Source organism: Strix aluco, chromosome 6, assembly GCF_031877795.1.
Source record: "Strix aluco isolate bStrAlu1 chromosome 6, bStrAlu1.hap1, whole genome shotgun sequence".
Lineage (NCBI taxonomy): Eukaryota > Metazoa > Chordata > Aves > Strigiformes > Strigidae > Strix > Strix aluco.
Window position 1 is genome coordinate 28,454,261 of NC_133936.1, and position 23,064 is coordinate 28,477,324.

At 36.6% G+C, this 23,064-nt stretch overlaps 1 protein-coding gene across 15 annotated transcripts in view; it reads left to right on the plus strand.

Annotated features, from left to right (window-relative positions):
* NBEAL1 (neurobeachin like 1) overlaps window positions 1-23,064 on the plus strand; it is a 91,466-nt gene that overhangs the window by 29,168 nt on the left and 39,234 nt on the right. For 13 of the 15 annotated variants that reach the window (XR_012623833.1, XR_012623832.1, XM_074829308.1 and 10 more), the window contains 15 exons: window positions 609-691; window positions 2,880-2,965; window positions 4,160-4,466; window positions 5,423-5,529; window positions 8,918-9,004; window positions 10,454-10,537; window positions 12,037-12,135; window positions 12,240-12,820; window positions 14,594-14,726; window positions 15,292-15,411; window positions 16,612-16,915; window positions 17,848-17,933; window positions 18,346-18,435; window positions 21,387-21,555; window positions 22,575-22,708. Coding sequence is in view for 13 of the 15 variants with exons in the window: in XM_074829308.1 (XP_074685409.1) it covers window positions 609-691; window positions 2,880-2,965; window positions 4,160-4,466; window positions 5,423-5,529; window positions 8,918-9,004; window positions 10,454-10,537; window positions 12,037-12,135; window positions 12,240-12,820; window positions 14,594-14,726; window positions 15,292-15,411; window positions 16,612-16,915; window positions 17,848-17,933; window positions 18,346-18,435; window positions 21,387-21,555; window positions 22,575-22,708 (2,470 nt within the window). In the remaining 2 variants the exon portion in view is untranslated. Of the gene's footprint in view, window positions 1-608; window positions 692-2,879; window positions 2,966-4,159; window positions 4,467-5,422; window positions 5,530-8,917; window positions 9,005-10,453; window positions 10,538-12,036; window positions 12,136-12,239; window positions 12,821-14,593; window positions 14,727-15,291; window positions 15,412-16,611; window positions 16,916-17,847; window positions 17,934-18,345; window positions 18,436-21,386; window positions 21,556-22,574; window positions 22,709-23,064 lie in introns of those variants that run through there. The other 2 variants (XM_074829305.1, XM_074829313.1) reach the window with 2 other exon arrangements.

Genomic DNA, 23,064 nt, shown 5'->3' on the forward strand with positions numbered 1-23,064 from the left:
TGTAACTGACCAACATGAAGGTCCTTCCATTGCTTTCTCCTTTCAAAAACTGGCCCATTTTTCTCAACTGCTGGAACAAGGAAGCCAAAAGAAATGGGGAAGGCAGACCTGGTTGAATTAGGGCAAAAGAAGTTATTGAAGATCACAGTATAGATATATTCTATGTTTGAAAAGAAGTTTATAAGTGTATCAGTAGAATTAGATCCCTTTAATTTGATGGTGGGTCCCCCCGCCCCAGTGAACCCATAATGATGTTTTGTGTCCATTTCAAATTGCATGGTTAATAAATTTGCCAGTCTAGCTGGTAGCTTAGTTACAGTAAGGACGGACTAAATAACAGATTGCTGGCTTTTTTTTTTTTTCTTTAAACTATACCATATTGTAAAAAATTAAGGTATTTCTAGGAGCAGAACAGTAAATATGGGATTAGCTGTGATTCATTGTTTCAGGATGAAATACTACTTTACTATTTCTTTGATCCTGTAGGCAAAAGATAACTCCTGATTTTTGGCAGTGTTTTCTATTATGAAGTCATAAATTAGTAAGTAAGTCATAATCAAAGGTATCATATCTAATTTCTTTGGTGTATCTTTTTAATGTAATTGCAGACGCTTCCTTAGTACAGTTGAAAGGAGCAGACAGAAGTATAAACCAGCTTCCCTCACTGTTGAATTTGTCCCTTTCTTTTACCGTAAGTATTATCAACATCATGTTTAAAAAAATTATCTTTGGAGGAGTGTACTTAGTGATTCCAAGTTCCTTTCCCTTAAGAATGTAAAAGCCCCTTGGTTTCTGAGGCTGAAGTCAGTTGCTTTGTTTGCTTGTTTTTTGCTCTGACCATCACCATCTTGCCATTCTTACTCATCCTTGAAAGCCTGGGGTTTTTCAGACATTCATTTGTGGTTTAATAGGATTGGTTCTGTGAATTGCTAACTTTCCCATTTATTAGGGTACATATAGTGATTGCACGTAAGATCCCTGTAGCAACTGTCATGATAGCTCACATGGAAAAATAATCTTAGGAAAGTGTTCATGCATTTTGTTTCTTAATATTATTTAACATCTAGAAAGAAGGAAACTTTGTGCCATCCAACCAGCAAATGTTCCTTGGACTGCAGTTTGGGAAACTGCTCTGTTTTGTCTCTGGCTAAGTCATTAAATATCATGATGGCTACTTTGGAATTCATGTGTTCTTACCGTTACAGATTGGCTGTGTGGAAAAGGAGGACTTAACGTGCCCATGTTCTATACTTAAATCTTGAGAAGATGGGATGCCCAGATAGTTTGCCAGTTTAGCACACCAAAGTGCTAGTGCCAACAGAATTGAAGCAGAAAGAAAATGCTGGAGGGATGGGAGTATGAGTGAAATCAGCCCTTTTTACAGTTATCTGTTAACTCAGCTTTAATTGAAAATAAAAAAGGAAGGTTCTATTTCTAGAGTGGTAGCATTTATGAATTTGGTTTCACTAGGTTTGGGTCACATACTACTGTTCCTTGAGATTCCCTCTCTTTATGTAAAACAGGCTGAAGCCAGTAAAATGCTACTATCTTTGTGCCAGAGCACTGGAAACCCACTCTAAAGGCTGCTACTGAGGAATGTCATCTGCAGGTTCAGAAATTACTGATTAGCTGGCAGACACTCATCTGCTGGTTGGCCAGCTGGCAGGAAAGACAGAACAAGAAGTTGCTGAGTATGTGCTTTAGACGTTCTGCCATGACAGCACTAATTTGAGGCTTTTTTGGTCTACCCAACCTAATGATAAATAAACCTAATGATTTATTCACAATTTGCTAGGTACTGCTCTTTTGAATTTGTCTGGGGTTCCCCGAAAGACTCAGAGGCTGCAAGTCAAGGGACTGTTGGAACTAGCAGACTAACAGTGTGATCACCAAAGTTTTGTTTCTGTTGAAGACCAGATTTAAAAAACAGCCATGCAATTTTCTTTTAAAACAGGCTTATACATTCAGTATATAGTCAGAAATCTTACTGGCCAATAGTTGGTAATTATCTTAAAGGTTACATTATTATTTTAATGAATATAAAATTCTTGCATTTTCAGTTTCTATCGTTTGTTTAAAATCTCAGTTTTTACAAACCCAAGTCATTATCAGTTCTATCTCATAAAGTTATGGGAAGTGTTAAGATGGTTAATTCCAAATAAAATAATCCTTTGTAGTTTGTTGCAGCTACTTTGAGTCTAGTGTTATTGCTATAGCGACAATATCCAGGTTATATGTATTGCTAAGAAGAGTTCCTGAGGCTGTTCATAACATAATTTGTATCAGGTATGGCATGAGGAGAGACGCAGGATAATTGTCTTTTAAAGACACTACTGCTAGAAAGGTTACAGACCTGCACAGGCTTCCCTGGGAAGTTTGGCTTAAAGGGAGCAAGCTCAGGGACTGTATTTCTGAGCTACCTGCACTGCATATGCCATTAGACTTTCTGTGCCAAAATTGCTCTAACCTTTGTCATGCTTGCTAATGGCTTGCACATTAGCATGTCCTTCTATGTCTCATTAATATGGACAAAATGGGCTCATTTTACATTATGGATCAGACTGACAGTTGTTTATAGTTCTGTCAGCCTGCATGAAAAGTTTTATGCAGGCTGAAGGTCTGGCCCTGTGAATTCCTGATCAATGCAGTCTTGTCATGTTACTTTGATAATGATGGAATTGATGTGTTTGTGTCTGATTTATGTAAAAGAAAGTGGAGATGATATAGGTGAATTTTTTTTTTTTAATTTGCATGATGAGAAGGAGTAGATGAGCTTTCTTTAATTATTCTGTTTGGTGGGGTTTTTTGAGAGGAAAAACTTTGTATAATTTATATGACTAAAGTAAGGAATCCTCCTTCTTTTTATTTACTCCAATCAGAATGCTTTCAAGAAAGTGAACATCTCAAGGAAAGCCTAAAATGTTGCCTGCTACATCTCTTTGGAGCTATTGTGGCTGGTGGTCAGGTAAGGATGTTCCAAGTTCTTTTCAGCTGCTGAAGCCTCCAAATGCCTGTTCATCATTTAAGGCCTATAAATACCCCAAACCCCATAAATGAGAAGAATTTATTATTGACTATGAATCGTTTGTTTGTCTTAAGTTTGGGGTCATTCTGTGCCATAGTATCTAAATGCTAAAAGCTAGGTCGTGCTTTCAAGCAAAGCTAACATCCATTATCTTGGCTCACTTCTCTAATGTGCTACTTAGTCTGGTCACAAGCAAATGTTAATTCTGATGATCCAGAAGAGAGAGCATTTTTAAATGTTGGAAGCAGCAAATGCAGGCACTGCTCCACCAGGGAAGGCAAGCTGAGACTGAGCATGATGACCAGGCAGACAGAGGCAGTTGACCTCACTGACAAAAGGTGCAGTCTCACTATACCTGAACAAGGTGATCAGAGCAGGTCTGTTGGTAGTAACTAGGATCTACCAGCCCAAATCGCTAGACAAGTCTGTAGTGATGAAGCCTGAGATTAAGCCAGGAAGTCTGGTTAGCACATCAGTGTGGGGATTTGGTCTGGTGATGGTAACTAGGGTCAGTCAAGGGTCCAGGCCCATGTGAATGAGGCAGGTCTAAGGTCAAGCCGGGTAGTCAAGTCTGTGGGTCAGGTTCAAGACAGTACATGGCCAGGCATAGGCATGGCTACAGCGTAGCTCAGGCAGGTAAAAAGGTTGAGAGCCACAGTTTGAATGCAGCTCCCTAGAGAAGTCAGGGAGTCCCTGATAAGGCTTCTCAAAGGTCTCAACAAGGCTGGGCTCAGGGCCCAGACAAATGTTTTCAAAATTGTTTAAGTGTCATGAATCTCATGATCTAAAATGAAAATTCAAGTGAAGGTTTACCTAGAATTAACAGTTTATCAAGGCTACCTTATAAAAATTTTATAATATGCATTTAAATTATATTTCCTTTTCCCTATAAGCATTATCTTTGAAAAAGAAAGCCTAGTTAAGTGAACAAGATGGGATGCATTTTATCTGTAGCCATAAATATGATCTAAGTAGAATGTTTCATATTTATTTAACAATTACAGGAAATTAACAGATGTAATGCTTGTTGCATGATTCAGATAATTCAGATAGAAACTGCTGGTTTAAAGAGGTTTGATTTTGTTGAATTTAGTCTTTTTTCCTTAATCACTTATTTTCCCCCATGGGTTTCAGAGGAATGCTCTTCAAGCAGTATCTCCTGCCACCATGGAAGTCTTGATGCGTGTTTTAGCAGACTGTGACAACTGGGATGACAGGAGCCCTGAGGAAGTGAGCAGGAAGGCAGAGCTGACTCTGAAGTGCCTGACAGAAGTTGTCCATATCCTTCTAACCAGCAGTTCTGACCAGCGACAAGTGGAGACAAGTACAATATTGGAGAACTATTTCAAGTTGCTTAATTCAGACCACTCAGCTTTACCTAATCCGAGGCGATGCAGGAAGTGGGAGAGCAGGTTCATAGCACTACAGATCCAAATGCTGAGTGAGTACCCCATTGTGCAGTTCCTTTAAATATCTCTTGATAATAAGTCCAAAGCAAGTAATGATTGAACCCTGATAGTAATATAACTGAATGTTCTACCAAAAAATGTCCACTTGGCTAAGCAACTGAAAAATTTCAAACATTTCTTCATTGACATTACTTTAGATGTATCCTTGTTTAATCATTCACTACAAAAAAACCAGAAGAAACCGTATCGGATTGCTACCATTTAACCAGAGTGTCAAGGTTCATGGACTGCCAGTCTATTAAAAAAACCCCTTTTGCTAGGCAGCAGCTGACTGCCATCAGCACCTTAATTGCAGAATTAGATGGGCCTGTAATAAAATACCCATGTGGTGGCTGTTTTGTGATAGTTTGCTTTTCAAATGGCATTATTGTAAATGTCGGCCAAAAGTGATGGTCTGAAACAGTTGCGTTAAAGACATTGGATAAGAATTCAGGATTTGGAGTTTTTTCCACTCTGATGGTTCAGAATGGGAAATATAAATAAAGATATTTCTTTTCCCAAACTTTCAAGAAAACTGAGGAATAGTACTGAGGCAAGGAAGAATGCTTACAGTATAAGGCTGCTGTAGAATGCAGAGTAATTGCTTGATGAGGAAGCGTTTGTGTGCTTTAAATAAAAGGCATGCTGCTTATGTACTTACAAATGCCAATGATTTTAAACAGACCCCCAAAGCAATCAAAGATACTCAGTAGCTGAATTTTTCTTCAGATATAGTAGGTTATGTGATAATTTTTACAGCATCAAAATGTTTAGCTTTAGGCCTACTGCTTTGTGCTTAAAACGCATGTCATTCTTGATCAAAGAATTCACAGCACATAGTTTGTTGTATAACTTTTTCCCCATGTTTTTTATGTAATGTGCAGAAAAAATGCTTGATGGATTTGGGAATTGTTTTGTCTTTGATGCCAGTTCTGTTTTAATTTTATAGATACCATCACAGCCATGTTAGACTGCACAGATAGGCCTGTTCTGCAGGCAATTTTCCTTAACAGTAACTGCTTTGAGCATCTCATTCGACTGTTGCAGAACTGCAAGGTAAATTTTCTCTTATCAGCATTTCTTTAATAATAAACGTCTCTTGTAATATTGCAGGTATATTAATTACCTTTATATCTTCCTTCTGAATTAGTTGCAATTTTATAGTGTCTACATACTGGAAGTAAAACTTTGGACTGGTTAGAGCCACTAATGCCATGAAAGATCTGAAAGATCCAAGTTGCTCTAAAATATTTTTTTTTATTCCAGTGAAGTAGAGGTGTTTCTTGTCTGTCTTGGTTAAAGCAATTAATGCTTACTTTGAGTCCTCAGCAAAATACCTTTACAGACCCTGCTCAGTCTTTTAAAATCTGTTAAGGTTGTAACTGGAATCAATTCCCCGTTCACCACCTTTTTTGTTTGGGTTTTTTTTATATTCTGTCACTGGATTGCTAGGAAGTCACTTAAAACTGCTGCCAGATGGAGGTCTGAATTCTAATTTGAGAGGCATATTTTTCCATTTTAAAAAAAACCTTGCTAGTGTGCCTTTAAGTGTTTCAAAATATTTGAGTCTTGTGTAGCTGACATAAAACATGAGCTCAAGCTGTTACAAATGTTCTTTGATTGTTCTTTTCCTTCTACATAGGATTTAGTGTTTACATAGATGTTGTGTTTTCATCTCAGTCATAGATGGTCATAATTTGCAAGCTAGTGTCTTCCACTGATTGCTTCGTAGATTTCTTTTTCCCCTGTGCAAAAGAACATAAATAATGATGTAACTCTGTGGAATATTTTATTTATCTTTTTGTGATATGTTGGTAGTGTAGCTATTTTGAGCTTTTCTAATGCTAGATATTCTAATACTAGCTACAGTATGCAATTTGATTCAAATCCATTTAGATTTTGGATTAGAACATATTTCAGTGCAGTTATAATCAGTGGGAGAATGCCAGCTGACTTGAAGTGTTTTGAATAGTGTTTGTAGTTTATCTCCTGAAAATACATTGCTTGACCTTTCTATTCTCCTCCTCTGGGAATCTGTGCCTATTTTTGTACTGACCTTGTACTCTATAAGAAATTTCTTTAGTTTCTTCTTAAATCATCAAGCGCTGTGATGTTTACCTGTTCATGGAGACTCTAGCTATGTTCCAGCTTTCTTATAAACAACTGGTGGAATTTAAGAAAGCAGGAACTGCTACTCTATTTCTGCAGCTTGCTCCTTTTATTTTTATTCTGCCTGTACGTATGGCATAAGATATGCTTTTTTGGAGGGATTTTTCCTGTGATGCAGTCTCACATATTAGTGTGATTGAATATCCATGCTGCCAGTTTGCTACATAGCAGGGGTTTTTTAACCTTTCACAGTCCAAATACCCCCAAGTGAGGCCAGGGTAGAAGCTGGAAAGGTGTTATATATTTGTGTTTTCCAGTGTACTGTATCTCCATTCTTTTTCAAAGCCAAATAGCAAGATTAATTTATCTGTGGAATTAGGATTTCTCCTTATTAGCCGGGGGTGGAGACCCTATTTCTAGATCTTTTTTCTTTACTTACGAAAATCTTGCTACTGGATTCACCAGCAAGCTGTGTAAAGTGTGTTCTGCAGCTCTGCAGATAGCAGGAGAGTCCATACACATACCTGAATCTAAGGAAGCTACTGGATCTTCAGCAAATATGAAGTGAAAGGAATTTTCATGGAAAGGAAGAGTAAAGAAAATCCATAGCACTATTTCTGCTATAGATATCCCAAAGAACTTGAGGTATTCAAGGCCATGCTTCTAGTCATACTTCTAAGTCCAACAATCTTCTAAAATTTAAATTTTTTTCATATTTGCTGGTTTTAAGGCTTATGGGCAAACTGTCTTCCCTTAACTATGTTCTAGGGTTACAGATCTGCACAAAAACTTTTCAAAACTGCTCAGTTAAGTTTTGATGATCTGAAGGTTTCTTTTTACCTGTGACATCTGAAAAGAGGGCCTGTACTTTAGAGGTGCGAGGAGGTGTTTATTCTATACTGAGTCATTTAACAAGCTGCTTTGTCGGTCCTGAATCTTGTCTCATCTATTAAACGTCCTAGAGGTCAGACTGAGCAAAGCACAATGACCTCTAGCAGTATGCCTGGTTAAAAAAAAAAAAATAAAAAATTTCTAGAAGAATTAAAACCATATGGACATTGTAATAAAAATGTGTTCTTCCATTTTACAGGTATTATTAGAATTTAAGTAACCTATATAAAAAATTTGATGGGTTTTTTTTGCATGTCTGCATTTGCTTCTGTTTAATGTTCTTCTTTCCACTTGTTAATGTTATAATCCTCTAAGGCATATTATAGTTATTCTGTAGTGTTAAGTGCTCTTGACTCTGATGTACCTTTCAAAATGACTTGTGTTTCTAACTATGTGCTTTCACACCTATGTAAGTCAAACTAGTATCTTGAGTGTTGTCCTTCTGTTTGCCCTAATTTATGGAAGTTGATATCTCAGGTTGTTCCTCTTCAGAGAGGTTGCCTAACAGATAATGGAACAGAGTGTATGAGGGGAAAAAATGAGAACTGCTTAGTTTTTACCCACTAAAGGAAAGTGTTGTTCCTTTTTTTTTTTTTTTTTGAGGGGACTTTTAAAACATTTCGATGAGGGATTTTTTTAACACTTTTATAGAATCTAAAAACATAAGATAAATTTTAGTCCTAATTAGGTTACAGCTAAACTTTGCACACAAAGTTACTGCAATCAATTATGAAGATATTTGGGTGAGCTTTAAACTTCAAATTCAGAAACTTACTAGGAATCTAGCTACTGTACAGAGAACATTTTCTTAGCTGAAGATGCAGTATAGGTGTATGTTTGATTTAAAGCTATTTACAATCTGTCTGAATCTTAGGAGGATGGAAGAGATATTTTGCCCTTCTTCCTAAAGATCATTTGCCTCAGAAATTCTGTTGCTGTTGGAAGATTAAAATATTCTGTCTAGGTATCTTCAGCCTTCACCTAGGATGAAACATAAGTGGAAAATGTTGAAACATCTGTATCCATTTCTTTGCTAATGCCCCACTGTTGTCTTTATTTCTTATAAATAAATTTGAGAACCTCCTGTCATATTGCATATTGTAAATGAAATCAGACTTTCTAAGCCAGTGACCAGTATAAATTCTAGCTATATCTGTTTCCTTGTCTCAGTGATTACATATTTTCATTTAATTCTGGTGGGGGAAAAAAGCAATTACTATTTAGTAAAAATACAGTGTAATCTTCAGTATTGTAAGAATTAACAGAAGAATAATATTAATGGAGGATTGTGTCTCACCAGTGTGAGAACTCTTTTTTTTTTTTTTTTTCTTCTTCCTTTTTTTTTGGTATGTAAAATACAAATCCAAGGCAGCCTCCACAGGTTTGGCTGCAGGTAACTGTTTAATGCAATTATTTCCATTATTCTTGTCTCTGTTTCTGACAGCTGTTTTTAAATGCTAACAATAAAGTGGCAGACAAGAGTGAGAAAGACCTTGCCAACAAATTACTGACAGAAATGAATGAGGACCAGGTACCTACCTAACCTGTATTTTGCTTCGGTTGAAGTCAAGACACAATCACAGGAAAATTGATTCCTGTGCTTCACCTTAACCATCCTCTATAAGCCTTCTGGAGCAAGATGATCTTGTGTTGCTGCACACATCAGTATTTCCTGTGCCTGGAAAATAATTTTCCTGAATATCGTATTGAATTCAACCTCAGTTTTATTAATCTGCTTCAAATTGCAGATACTTAGAATAGATTGAGCCTCAGTTATGGTTCTTCTAAGGAAAAGGTGAAGTACATGAATGGAATCCAAATAAATTCTATCAACCTGGTTGTGATTTTTCCTCCCCCCCCCCCCCTTCCTCTTTTTTGCTTCTTTGTCTCAGCACTGTGGTGTTTTGGATTCTGGGGCCTTGTTTGTGAATCTCAATGGTTGTATTTGATGTCCTGATTCTTTGCTTGTCATCAAGAACAAGTGTTCACAAAACAATGGACAGGCTGAATCAGGGAGGTAGGAATAGCCTGTTGCTTTAATTTTCCCAAAATATTGTGGAAAGTTTAAAATGCAAATTGTTCTTGTATTTTATAGTAGAATGATTTGTTCTGATTAAAATGTAAAGAAGTGCTAAATACAAGGTATGGCTATCTACAAATTGTGATTCTAATAGCTCTGGCTTTTTTAGAAACTTTTTTAGTGCAACATTCTAACCACGTGTAAATGTTTGTTCACATCTAACACTGCCTTCTGATGCTTGACATTTCATTTTCAAAATATGTCTGATATGCATAGAATATTTCAGAGATAACAAAACAGAGTATGTTTGTTTGCACAGTTTTGCTAACTAGGTTTACTGATGGATGCGATATAGTGCTCAAACATTTTTGTCCTTAAAACCACCATAGAAATATCAATATGAATAAGAATTATAGAAAAAAAAAAACCCTCAAAAGATGACTTAAATTGGAAAAAGAGATGTTGATCAATGCAATGAAGCTGTGAGTGAGGCAGCCACCTTACTGTGCTGGTGTGACTTATCTCACAATTTGTGTGTGTGTGTTGCATTGGCGTGTAGTGACTTGGATGGAAAAGAAAACAGTTTACATGAACTGCAGGTGCCTGATTGTCCAGGAGCACACACACACATATGGCGAGAGGTTTCCTAATTTGTTTTCCTCCCTCCCTCTTGAGGTTGTCCATTAGCCGCATGAGGAAAACCTGTTTGTCCATCGGAGTATTTGAAGTGCAATGTGTGTTGTGAATGCTTCTTTCCTCTTGAAGTATGTGGCTAGCTGTCTACTGTTATGTAATTCCTTGTAGGCCTTGGGGTTACGAAATCTTGTCTGGTGGGGAGATGATTTTTGAAGCATGTTAACAGACTCCTGGTTTCCCTCCTGGCAGGAGGACACGGTATAGATTTCAGAGTTGAACTGTCTTTGCGCATTTGTATGTAACTTCTGTATCTGCTACTTTCAGGTGTTTCAGGGACACCTAGACTGCTTGGCAGTGTCAACCATTCAAGCCCTCACAGCAGTAATGCACAACTCTCCAGCTGCTAAGGTAACAGTATATATGCGAAGGTCTGTTTCCAGTTAGTGTTTTTATCACAATATCTTGATGAATCTTGCTCAGGAAGATGAGCAGATTGTGGTCACGCATTTGTGCCAGATAGGAGTAGCTGATTAGCATCCCATATCCCTTTATATGTGTCTAGTGGCTGGACACTGAGCCATCTTTGTGTCAAAACTGGAAGATCAGAGTGTTAATGACTGTTGGAGCCTTTGTAAAGGAAGTACATCATTACTTGTCCCATGAATATGTGGGGTAGAATTAATGGGTATTTGCAGAAATTTTCAGGCAGAAGTTTTTGTGTTGTAGTTTTATCATGTCATTAAACTAACCCAGGACAATATTGCTGTCCAAATGGTGGTCTTGCTGTTCCCCTGCCCCTCCTTTGTAGTTATTCTTGTGATTTGATAAATGCATAGGTTGTGGTTAGTTTGTGAATCTGACTGGAAGCTAAGCCCACAAAAAAATAGTGTATTTATTCTTAGATTACTGACTTCATTAGATTCACCCCATGGTTGAATGATTCCCTAGTCTTGGCACAGGGAAAGAGATGTGGCTACACAGTAGAGACTAAAGGAAGGGTGGGAGTCATCTGATTTGGTTGCTACTTGCAGTACAGTCTGTGAGAAACAACAGGGTGACTTATGCTCCTCCAGAGCATTTCTCAGAGTTCTTATTTCTCCACTGACTCTGGAAAGCCTGAGAAGAGTTGTATGTTGGATGTGGGGGTTGGCTGTGGTTCACAAAGGATCAGTAAATTTTTCAATTATACTTCCACTGCAGAATATGTACTTTTTCTTTCCATATTTACCTAAGCAATCATCTCACTTCTGCTGACAGATTCATCCTTTAAAAAAAAAAAAAGTCTTAATTTCAGTGCAGAATACAGCTGGGAAAAGGGTATCCATTCTGTATGATGTGTTAGCTGTTGACTAACTAAACCATAAATGGATGCTACAGTTTGGATTTTTCTGCTTGATTATGTTTTTTCTTCATGTAAAATCAATTAGTTTTCAGAAAAACTTCCTTGGAACACTTTTCTAATTTTTGAAGTGTTTAGGATGGGTGGTTTTTAATCAAGCTGGTCTTGGAAAATCTTTCACTCAGAAATTAATATCTGAATACTTCTAATTCTCAATGTAATCATTTCATGCTACAGTTTGCATTTAAAAATGAAGCTATTAGTATTTTGTGATAGAATTAACATTTTGATTATACCAAAGCAATTATATTCTTGTATAGGTAATTACTAAAATATAACTTTGATCTTTTGTTTAGTTGCATGCTGCAGTGAGAACCTTCTCATCTGCAGCATGCTAGAGACAGCACAATAGACATATTATCAAAAGGAGATTTCTATCCTGAAAACCACTATTCTTGAATTCTAATTATTTTGTGTCTTAATATTGTGTTAAATTAGAACCTGCTGCAGTAGACAAGCAATTTTTGTCCATTTTATTTGTTACTGAGACTGGGATTTTTATCCTCAGGAGGTCTTCAAGGAGAGGATTGGTTATGCACACATATATGAGGTACTAAAATCCTTGGGTCAACCCTCACGGGAATTGCTGGAAGAACTCATGAATATGGTGAGAGGTGCTTGCTTTGAATGCTGAAATGCTTACATCTTTTCAACAGTACTTCTAGCCATATTTTGTTGTACTTCATGTCTGAGTTCTCTGCTGTTTTTCAGGCTGTTGAAGGTGACCACATGGCTGTTGGGATACTAGGCATTAGTAATGTCCAGCCCTTGTTGCTGCTTATCCAGTGGCTTCCAGAACTAGAATCACATGACCTGCAGATTTTCATCTCAAATTGGTTGAGGCGAATCTGCTGTATTAACAGACAGAGTCGTGCCACATGTGTCAATGCAAACATGGTCATCCGTATCATTGAGACACTAAATTCCCATTCCGCGCTCCATTGTACTTGTGCAGAGAACCTGATTGCCCTTCTGGGCTCTTTGGGGAGCCAGTCAATGGGCTCAGAAGAACTACTTCAACTAGTACGGCTCCTGAGGACTGAGGAACCAAAACGAGCTCACCCTTACGTTGTTCCAGTGATGCGAGCCATTCTAGCAATGGCCCGAAAGCAGGGCATGGCTAGTGCCTTGCAGTATTTCAACTTGTACCACAGCATGGCTGGAATTGCTGTTCCATCAATTCATAAGTGGCCAGGCTCTGCATTTTCTTTCAACGCTTGGCTCTGCCTTGACCAGGACCGGGTGGACCCTAGCACGACTGGCAAAAGTGGCAAGAGGAAGCAACTCTACAGGTATAGTTACTATAACGACTTCAACAGTACAAATCTAAGTCATCTGTTCCCTGTGGCATATTATACCCTATGACATGTGGTACTTTCGCTTATCTTCAGAGAATGCAATATATAGTGCTTAGTTTGTGAAAGGGAGCAGTTTCATCTGTCACCAGAGCCAGGCTGTGTTACAGAAATAAACATGTGGTTTCTCAGTTATAATGCTTTCTTGTCTACAGGTTCAATATCCATAACCCCAAATTGTGTTAAGGTTCATAGCTTAAACAAACAAAACAACATTAAAAAAACCCCCAGCAACCCCCAAAACCCCCACCCCAAAATAGAACAGCCTTCCCACTGTTTCTTGTAAAGATAATGAAATCTGTTTTCTATATGAGAGCACAATGAAAAGGATACCTTGATTTGTTTAAATAGACGTTGATGTGGATGGTTCTTAGTATAATTTAACTTTCTGGGCACATTCATCATCAAACAAAATGCAGAATGGGGGAATACTAGTTGAAGAATCTCTCGCTTCCTTCAGTGCGTGTTACTGCACTGCAGTTTCAGGGGAAATGTTAAGGAGTGCAATTCTGGTTGTAACAGTATTTTCCAAACCTCTGTGTCTTAGAGTGTTACTTTTGTTTGTTAATAACCATGGTAGCAGGTGGAAACCCCCTGGATTTCTGCGGCTGCCTTGTGTATTTGTATAGCACAGGCCTGATGAAGGGTGCCATCTGATAAACTGCCACAACACTGTTTCCAGAGTTTGTCAGTGTGTCCCACTAAAGATCTTAAGTAGACTAGTTCTGGAAAACTGGAGTGGAATTGCACTGCAAAGTAAAGCTGCGATTGGATTTCGATGTGTTGATATTATACCAATAACTGACTGGTTTTCTATCATGTTACATAGAATTTTGAAGACATTATTCTAGTTCTGGTAAGCTAAACCAGTAGTGTGTTGAAATTAATACAAAAAAGAGGAAACTTAAAATTCCAATTTCAGCTTGAAATGTTAAGGACACAACTGAATTAAGATAATTAAAATTGTCTAGCTGCTATGTTTTACAGTGTTTAATTGTAAGAAAGCTTATGTCTATTGAGATTGTCTATAATATTCATCCTTTCTGTGTGTGTGTTTATGTGTTACCTTGATAGATGCAGGCATTTGATAGCAGTTAATGCATCCACTTGGAATAATGGTACCTAAGGGTATGCAGCAGGTTTTGATAGCAGTTCACAATTTGTATATAATTTTTTGTATTCAAGTACCTAAAAAATGAAAGGTTTCTCAAGGCAAACCTGTGCTTGCAGGGCTTATTTATAGATAGCTGCTTACAGCTGATTTTCTTCATTATATGAGTGAAATAAGAATGACTACATTTACATTTTGCACTAAGGTAAGGTTCTTGCTGATAGATAATCACAAATAAAAATAAATCATGGATGATACTTATTGTCTCATCACACAGTTTTAATGCAGCTTTGTCTATAAAATTAAAGACTTAACTTTGTGCATTTTCTAGAAGAGCTATTCCATATGCCGTTTTGGTCTTTAAAATAAATAAAATCTCTGTATACAACACTATGATGTGAAAGAAGGGAAATGGAGAACTGTAACAGTAATGTCACAAATCTGCATGCAATATTGGCGGCTTTACCAGGGGCAATAGTAAATATTGGATGAGTGACAAATGGCTTAAGTTGGTTCTCTCCTTAATGATTGAACATTAGGTGATTTCCAGTAGTTTTGGTCAAGTCCTTGATTGTGTGCTTTGTTGTCTTTTTCTGTAGCTTTTTTACAGGAAGTGGTATGGGTTTTGAAGCGTTTATTACATACTCTGGTGTGTTGGTGGTTGCAGTTTGCACAAAGAGAGAATATGCAACAGTGATGCTGCCTGACCATTGTTTTTTTGACTCTCTCTGGGTAAGATTTGATATTGAAAAACACTTTGTTTAAAATAGTACTGTTAGCTCAGAAGTCACAGTTGGGTTTTTTTGTTTGTTTTACAAATGGTCTATCATGTTTAAATAATTCATTGCATAAGAACAGATCTAATCTCAAATAATGCAAGCAATTTCCATGTAGAGTAGTGGTAGATTGAATTAAATCATGCATTTGTTATTGATAAGCTGGTTACAGCACTGTACTTAGACATTTTTTTTTTTTATATTAAATTATAACAAGCATAGGTGGCTATGGTGCTATGTGAACAAATCAAATGTGCTACTGTGTTTCCGCTTTGCCTTTTTCTATTCCCATACTTAAGGACTGAAATTATCATGAAAGAGCTGTATCTCTTTCCCTTCAAAAATTTGTAAACTACTTAAAAATGGAAGCAGCTATTATGTGGTCTTAAGAAAATAAATCCAAAGCATCAACAAGAAGTTAAGTGATTTCCTTGCCAGATTAGTAGAGATGAAGTTAAATATTTTCATACAGTCATTTCACTGCTTTTTAATAATGACAATTATTTATATTGCTTAACCAGCACAACATAACTATAGTTCACATGCCTGGAAAGAGGCCCTTTGGTCAGAGCCTTGTGTACATCTATGTCAATGGACAGCAGAAGGTCTCTGCCCCACTTCGATTCCCTGCCATGAACGAAGTAAGTTCGCCTTCTGAGTTATACCCGTGTTGTGATGAGCTATTGTAGAACAATGAGAACATAGTTAGCTTTTTTAATTGGGAAATTGTGTAAGAGTTTAAGATAGCTTAGCCTATTGCTAATAAGCTTCTGTTCAACTTTGGACAGTGTCCAGAGTATCAATTTGGAGTATAACTAACCATTAATTAATGCTTGTTTAGTCATCTCGGTTTAAAAACAAAACAAAAAAACACTTCATTACCTTGATTAGATTCTGGGGTTTTCTTAAAAATAATTACCTGAGCATACTGACGTAATTTATGAATAAATCATAATAATTCACAACTCTGCCAGTAGGATTGGTGTGACAGTACTCAGTGAGGAATATTCCCTGTTGTTTTCAGCAGTAATTTTTTTTACTTGTATTTTCTGTATGTTCCCTTAATATGCTAATCTTATACCTGCTTTGTTAGCTGAGTAAGCAGTTTACATGCAGTTATTCTAACCATTTCAAATGTGTACGCGTTTAGCCTAAAAAAACACAGCAGCCATTGAATTGAGTATATGTCATGTTTAGTTTTCTTTGTAAGCATTATCTATTCTTTTTGTGGAACAAATCCATTTTAAACTGGGCTACAATACTGAACATTCTTCCCTCTTTTGTAAGTCAGTATAATACTTAAAAAATGAGAGTAAATGTAGCCTCCATTGTGAGATAAAACTCTGGATTTTAGCCCATCTGTAGAGTAAGCGCTATAAACATCAAGGTAGCTAAAAGTAGGGCAAGGAAGCTTCTGATGACAGCTTCTATTTGAGTGAAATAACTGATACTGATACAAGAAATGTTCAGTAGCAGATATGCTGGGCTAGTATTTTGAAATATAATCCAGAAGAGGAGCGGTTACCAGGGTATTTGGAGCACCATCTTTCCTCGCTGTGCTCCTGCCAGAGATCACACAACAGTTGAGGTGACCAAATTGCTCTTAATTGCAGGAAGGGCACTCTGCTGTTGTGGAAAGTATATGCTCCTTTTTTTTTTTTTTGGCCTGTTGTGCTGGATTGCTTCTTTTCCAGGGCATGCCAGAACTGGCTGTTCTTGGCTTAATTTATTTAGTTCAGATTTGCGAGAGATAGTCTTCAGATCTGCTTTGTAAACTGTGAAAAAAGGAGGTTATATTTACAGTACGTTTTGTTTTCTTTCTTCCACGCATGACTCTCCAGGCTTTTATTTCTTGCTGCATTGGCTCAGCTGGTCAAAGAACAACAACTCCTCCTCCATCTCAGATACCAGATCCACCTTTTTCCTCCCCTATTATGCCCCATCGGACATCACTGGGGGGCATTCTCTCTACAGGAAGTTGGGGTGGGATGCTTGGAAAACCAGAGCTCATCACCAAGATGATCTCAGCAGGGACTCAGGACAGTGAATGGGGATGTCCAACATCTTTGGAGGGCCAACTTGGATCTGTTATTATCTTTCACGAAGCACTGCAACCTCCTCAGGTGAAAGCATTATATTTAGCAGGTAAGTGGTGATTGTACTGGTTTTAGTGGAATAAAGGGGGTGAGTTATGCATGAGACCCCACTGAGCTTTGCTCTACACAGACACGTAATGAAAAAGTTACAATCTGGAAGAATTGCAGAGCTGACATAAGTGAGAGTGCCTTATAACAAATAAGCTTAAAATGGAATGATAAGTATTATAAGTCTTATTTTAAATGTTATGTTTACATAAGCTCATCTGTTTATCATAAGTATGGACCTGCCATAATCAAAATGTTAGGTAGTATTTTCACTTGTAAGTTCTTAATTTTTGCTACTGTTTGCCTACATGTGACTTTACATTTGAGACTCTTGAAAATATTGCCCTTGTTTTGATAGGCCACTTAAAGGTGATTTATGCTTGAGGATTTTTCCACAAGAACCAATTAATAATTAAGAGGTCATTTAAAAAAAAAAAAAAATCTGGTAAGCTGTGTCTTAAGGTTCAAGATGTTAAGGTACTAAGTTCCATAATAATTTGAGGTTGTCAAAGATTAGCGTAAAAAGACTTCCATCATTTAAAGGAAATATTTTGTATTATTAAACAAAACTATCTTGAGGATTACTCATTTTCTGGACATTTGAACTTGATGACGGAGAGATTGGTGACAAAAAACCAATATATAGGTATAAAAGGTGACAAAAATCCAATATATAAGGTATAAAAACCCCCTTCTTTGTATAGTTTAGCTTTTTATCAAGAATGTATTTCTTTTTAAGCAGACCCTATGGAATGAATGATTTAAGTCATAGAGACTACTTCAAAGCATGTCTCAAATAGATATGGTTCAGAGTGTCCTATTTGTTGTTGCAACAAAGTATAGTAGTATAAAATTTTTAAAGGTCAATATTAACTCTTAAATATGTAAGTACATGATTTTTATACATAATTTATATATAATTTCTTTTAACAGGTCCAAACTGTTTAACTCCATGGAAGTCTCAAGAGGCTGAAGTAGCAGATCTCCCCAGTAAGGTCCTGCTTCATTATACACCAAAGGTATGAAACAGTACATAATTTCTCTTTGATTAGTGTGCAGTGATTTCTGAATATGTTCTAGATGGTCTTTTTTTTTTGCTTTGTTGTTTCATAGAACAGGTGAGTGTGCCATCTTTACATGGTTATTATGGGAAGATAACAGTGAGAGTTTTCTTAAACTTTAATCTTGTGCAGAGATAGTATGTTTTGTCCTGTTTGGCAAAAGGACAATTATCTTGTACAACTGTTAATGTCAAATCTAAAATAACATATATGATGCTTCAGCGGTTCCCAAATTGTTAAAGTATTTTAATATCACCATAATGTCACTAACTTCCTGAAACATATTATGCATCATTTGGAAATCTTATGTCTTCAAGGATCTGTAGCTTATTTCCTAAATTATACTGTAGCCTCTTCGTGTGTTTAACAGGCCTGCAGAAATCCAATTTGTCTTGACCTGTCTGCAAATCTTTTACACGGAAGACTAACTGGAAACAAAGTAGTGAACTGGGACGTCAAGGTAAATGCATACTGAAGAAGCAGAACCTGATGTAAATATGGCAGTGGCTGTATACGTTGACCTAAATTTTGGAATGTGGAAGTTATTTATCATAATGCAGATGATGTTCAGCAGATACAGCATGTTTTTTGTAATGAAAATTAATGGGTTAATGCTGTAGCTGGAGTAGTATTACATTACATTTATTGAGAATTTACGAGGGCTATTGCTCTTAATGTCACAGGTAATGCATTAAGATACTTTGTGGTAGCTGACTACTCTTCATAATCGGTTCGATGCATGTTGTGTATGGAAAGCATTTTATCTCTAGGGGATTCTGTCATGGTTTTCTTGCAGTTTTAATCTCTGAATTAGATTAAGATTAGGGTTAACACTTGTGACTGGTGTTACTCATATAAAAAATGTTACTGAATTGCAGACTAAGTTCAGCAGAAAACAAGGTGTGGAGTTAAAATATTACAAGAATATAACATTTTTTTAAAGAGATAAGTTAATCTAGTTACCTTATTTACTTTTGGTTTGGGGTTGGCAGGACTAGGTGATGTCACAAAAGCCTCACTTCAGAGAAAACACCAAATATTCACTAAAGTGTTATATCTTATTCTGTCTCTGCTATACGCTGTCCAATATTTTTTCCTTATTGTTGGATACATTGGGATATCTGATTCTTACAGGCTGTGCAAGTCATCTTTGTTTAACTTTGTTTTTATAATCACAGAACTACTGCTATATTAGTACTGGAGCTTAAAATGTAACGTTTTCTGTCTAAACCTGTTTCTAGTCTCCTGCTCAAGCATTCTATCATAGCAAAACTGTCCTATATTTTGGGGTTTGCTTTTCTGTTTTGTTTTCTTAACCTAACACATTGGGTCCTTATGCCCTTTTGGTTAATCAGTTAATTTTTTTAGTCTCACACCACTGACAGTTCAGATCTGACTTTATACTATAGAATTAAAACTTACAATTTTGTCAACTCAACTGCCAGCGAGATTTAGTATTAATGGTTTAGACTTTCTTGGTGCTCCAGAAACAGAATACTGTTTAGGCAAGTTACATGTCCGTTAGATGTCTTCGGTGTAAAATACCAGATGGTCTTTTACATGCTAGTTCTTGGAGAGGCGGAGGAAACCAGCTTTTAATACTTTGTGTACCTGTCTGCTTGTTTCTTCCATGATCACTAACACACATAAATATCAAAAATTAAAGTCAGGCTTAGCTCTGTGCATGAGGAAATCAAGTTATTTGCAGTATCAGAATTTGATCCAGAAACAGTGACATAAATAAAGATCTATTTCTTTTAAATTTAGATAGCATACATCCAATTCTGTTTTATGGGCAGAATCTTTGATTAAGGGCCCTTAGCTTTGAGAAAAAATAAAATGCAAAGTCTAAGTGTAGAAAACCTGTCAGTAGAATACCACATCTTTTTTTGTCTTGAGGAAAAATGTATAAACAAACAAATAGGAGCTGTTTGGGTTTTTAAGAACGATGAACAATCAACTGTACTAGCAAACTAATTAATAAGGAAATATTGTTGGTGCTACACTGTACGTATGCTGACTTGTGGAGGTTAACGTTAAGAGAATTCAGACACTTGCTAGTTAATTTTACAATGATATGAATAGTTTGAAAATACAGCAATTTGTTCTCTTCACCCTGTAGTGGGAAGAGGGATGGGTGTGAGGAGTGTTTATATCTTTAGCTTTCTGGGAAAGCATATTTTGAGTACGAGTTTTAGGAGAATCGTTAACAAACACGATGGGATTTAGCACCCTCTTGAGGAGGACTAGTGAGGAAAAAACACAAGAGCTGATAAGGAGCTCCTATGTAGATAGGTACAGCATAGAAGGAGCTAGTTACTGCTGTCTTGTGGTTCAGACAAATTCTATTTTTCAGCTTTAAGTTGATTTCTGTTTCCAAAAACTGCAGTTCTGTGGTGCCTCTTGTTTTGCTCCAGAAACACAGAAATCTTCATCCATGAGATAAATTTTGCAGATTTAAAAAACTTTCTTAATTTAACCGTTTAATTTCATTAAATTCACTTTAATAAATGTGGGCTGGAGAGTGGCCATTGTAAAGACACATGGAGCAGAGTAACAGTTGAAAAAGTAGAAGATGATGGAGAAGAAAAGGATGATTTTCACCAATTCTTCCCAACTTTTCTGACTGGCAAGGGAGAGTGATATCCCACGTTAATAGGCTGGCTTACAGGATGTTGAGTTTTTTGGCTGTTAAAGTTTACTACACAGTAGTTTTCATTGGACAATTGAATAGGTGTCTCTGGCTAGCTTGCCGAGACCCTGATTTTCTCTGCGGCATTGTGATTCGCCTCTAGAAATCTTGTGACTTGAATATGTTATACCTTACTACAAGAAGCACTGCTTGAAGTCTCATCCCTGCTTATGAGGAAGGGGGGGAAAAAGGAGGATTAGGGGGCTTGAATTTTTAAAAAAGGCTTATAATTGAGGTTTGTATAAATTAACTTTAAAAAAAAAATCAGATTTTATTATTTTTAACTACCTGAAGTTGAAATCTTGAAGAAATATGATTAAAGCACAGATGTGTATAATCTTTTCTTACTGCTTGCTGCAAGTAAGTTAGAAATCAGAAAAATGTTTTTTTCCTCTTTTTCAAATACATTTAGCAGAAAATTCTCTCTAAAATTTGTATCCTTTGGTTTCCTGTGTTACGTGGTGGGGAGGAGGAAGGAAATGTAAAAATGCACTTTCAAAACAAGAGCTGACAGAAAGGCATGTGTGTAATTTCAGTGTCTAAAACTTGGGCAGCTTTGTTGTTAAACAGTGTTTTAAACTAATTTCAAAGTGACACGTGAAACATTCTGATTAATTTGTGAGTACCTAAGGTTCCTTATATTTGGAGTAAATTTCTGTTGCATAGTTTGGGGGATTTTAGTTATGGTGATGGTTTTCCTCCTTTTTCTCTTGATTTAGGATATGATCAACTGTATTGGTGGAGTAAATGTGCTGTTTCCATTGCTGGAGCAGATCAGTTTTCTTGGTGGACATATGCCTGAGAAGTCTGAAGGGGAAACTCTACCTCCAGAACTAGTTACTCCCGTAGAGGGAGACTGGGTGGTATTGTCATCCACAAAGGCATCAGGTAGGAAAGTACAGTTGAACTGAATTAATTTTTAAGCTTGAGTTTAAAAGTCTTTGTGTGAATGACAGAAAGCTGTTTTATTGTATGCTGACTTTTCCAGAGTACCTATGTAAAGCTGAAAGGGTCATTCTGTTCCAAGATATCTGAACACCGGGAGTTCAGCCCTATGTAAAATTAACTTACTAATATATTTCCAATATAGCTATATTTAATGCATTATTTTTCACGATTTACTATTACATTAGTGTAAAAGTATGCAGTTTTTAAATTTCTATTCTGAAAAGTTTGTTCTGATTATTTTGAGAAATTATGTTTGATGCAAAGCCTACTAATATCAATAGGAGGAGGTTTCCTACAACTTGAGTGCTGGGTCAGACAGCTACATGAAGGCGTTGCAGCATCAGAACAGTACTGTTTAACCTTTAGCAAACTTTGATTTTCTTAGGAAAATGTTCAGACTTCTACCTCTTCCACACACATCAGATCTTAGTATTAAAATTAAAAAAAAATAATGGAAGTTTTAAGAATAGATTTTTAAAAACTGGGATAATATTGAGAATGAACTTTGATCTTAACAGAAACAACTGAGAAATCAGACCTTGCAAGGGAAAACCAGCATTTTTTTGTTTCAAATATGAAATGGTTAAAGTTTAAAAATAAATGTCTCTGTCTCTTAATTTTTTACATATCATGGCTAGAAAGTGTCAGTTTCCAACTACAGAGGGAGAGTAACTGCAGCATATGTAAATGATTGTAACTGCAAGAGAAGTTTTTAACCTACAGCCAGATGGATGAAACAACTGAAGTCAGGACTGGGGTCACTTTGGTCTGCAGAGGCATGGAATGACTATGACTCTGCACTGGAAAAATGTAAAGAGAGCCTACAGCTAGGGAACAAACAGAAAAGGAGTTGAGAAGTTCAGGAAGTAGCAATATGAACACTTCATTTTACTACTTTTCCTTTACTTTTATGGTCCAACAATGAACCATGAGGCTTTTGCTACTGTTCTGTTTTGCAGAAGCACGCCTGGAGAAGAATATTGTTGCAACTTTCATCTTGATGATTAAACACTTTATTCAGAGACATCATGTTAATCAAGAAAATCTCATTCACTCCCATGGAGTTGCCACCCTAGGAGCCTTGTTACAGAAGGTGAGCAAATTTGAGAAACGCCCTGAATGTTATGGATGAGGTCCTGATTACTTTGAAATATTCTTAGTTTGGCCAGGATGCGAGGTTCTTCAAAGGTCTCCTTAGTACATGCTTTTCTTCCTTACGTTTCTGAAAACAAAAAGGTGTGAGGAGTTGGTCTTGATCTGCAAAGTGAAACATGGTGTTTTGTCTTTTTATCATGTTCTGCTTTTTTTGTTATAGATACTGTGTTGTATGACTAGTCAAACCAGACTGGTTTTGTGTTTCTTGTATTGCTTTAATGGAAGCAGACATTGCTGTGGAAGATAGAGAATCACAAAATTTGATTTTTAAAAAAAAGTAGTTTATTAGGATAT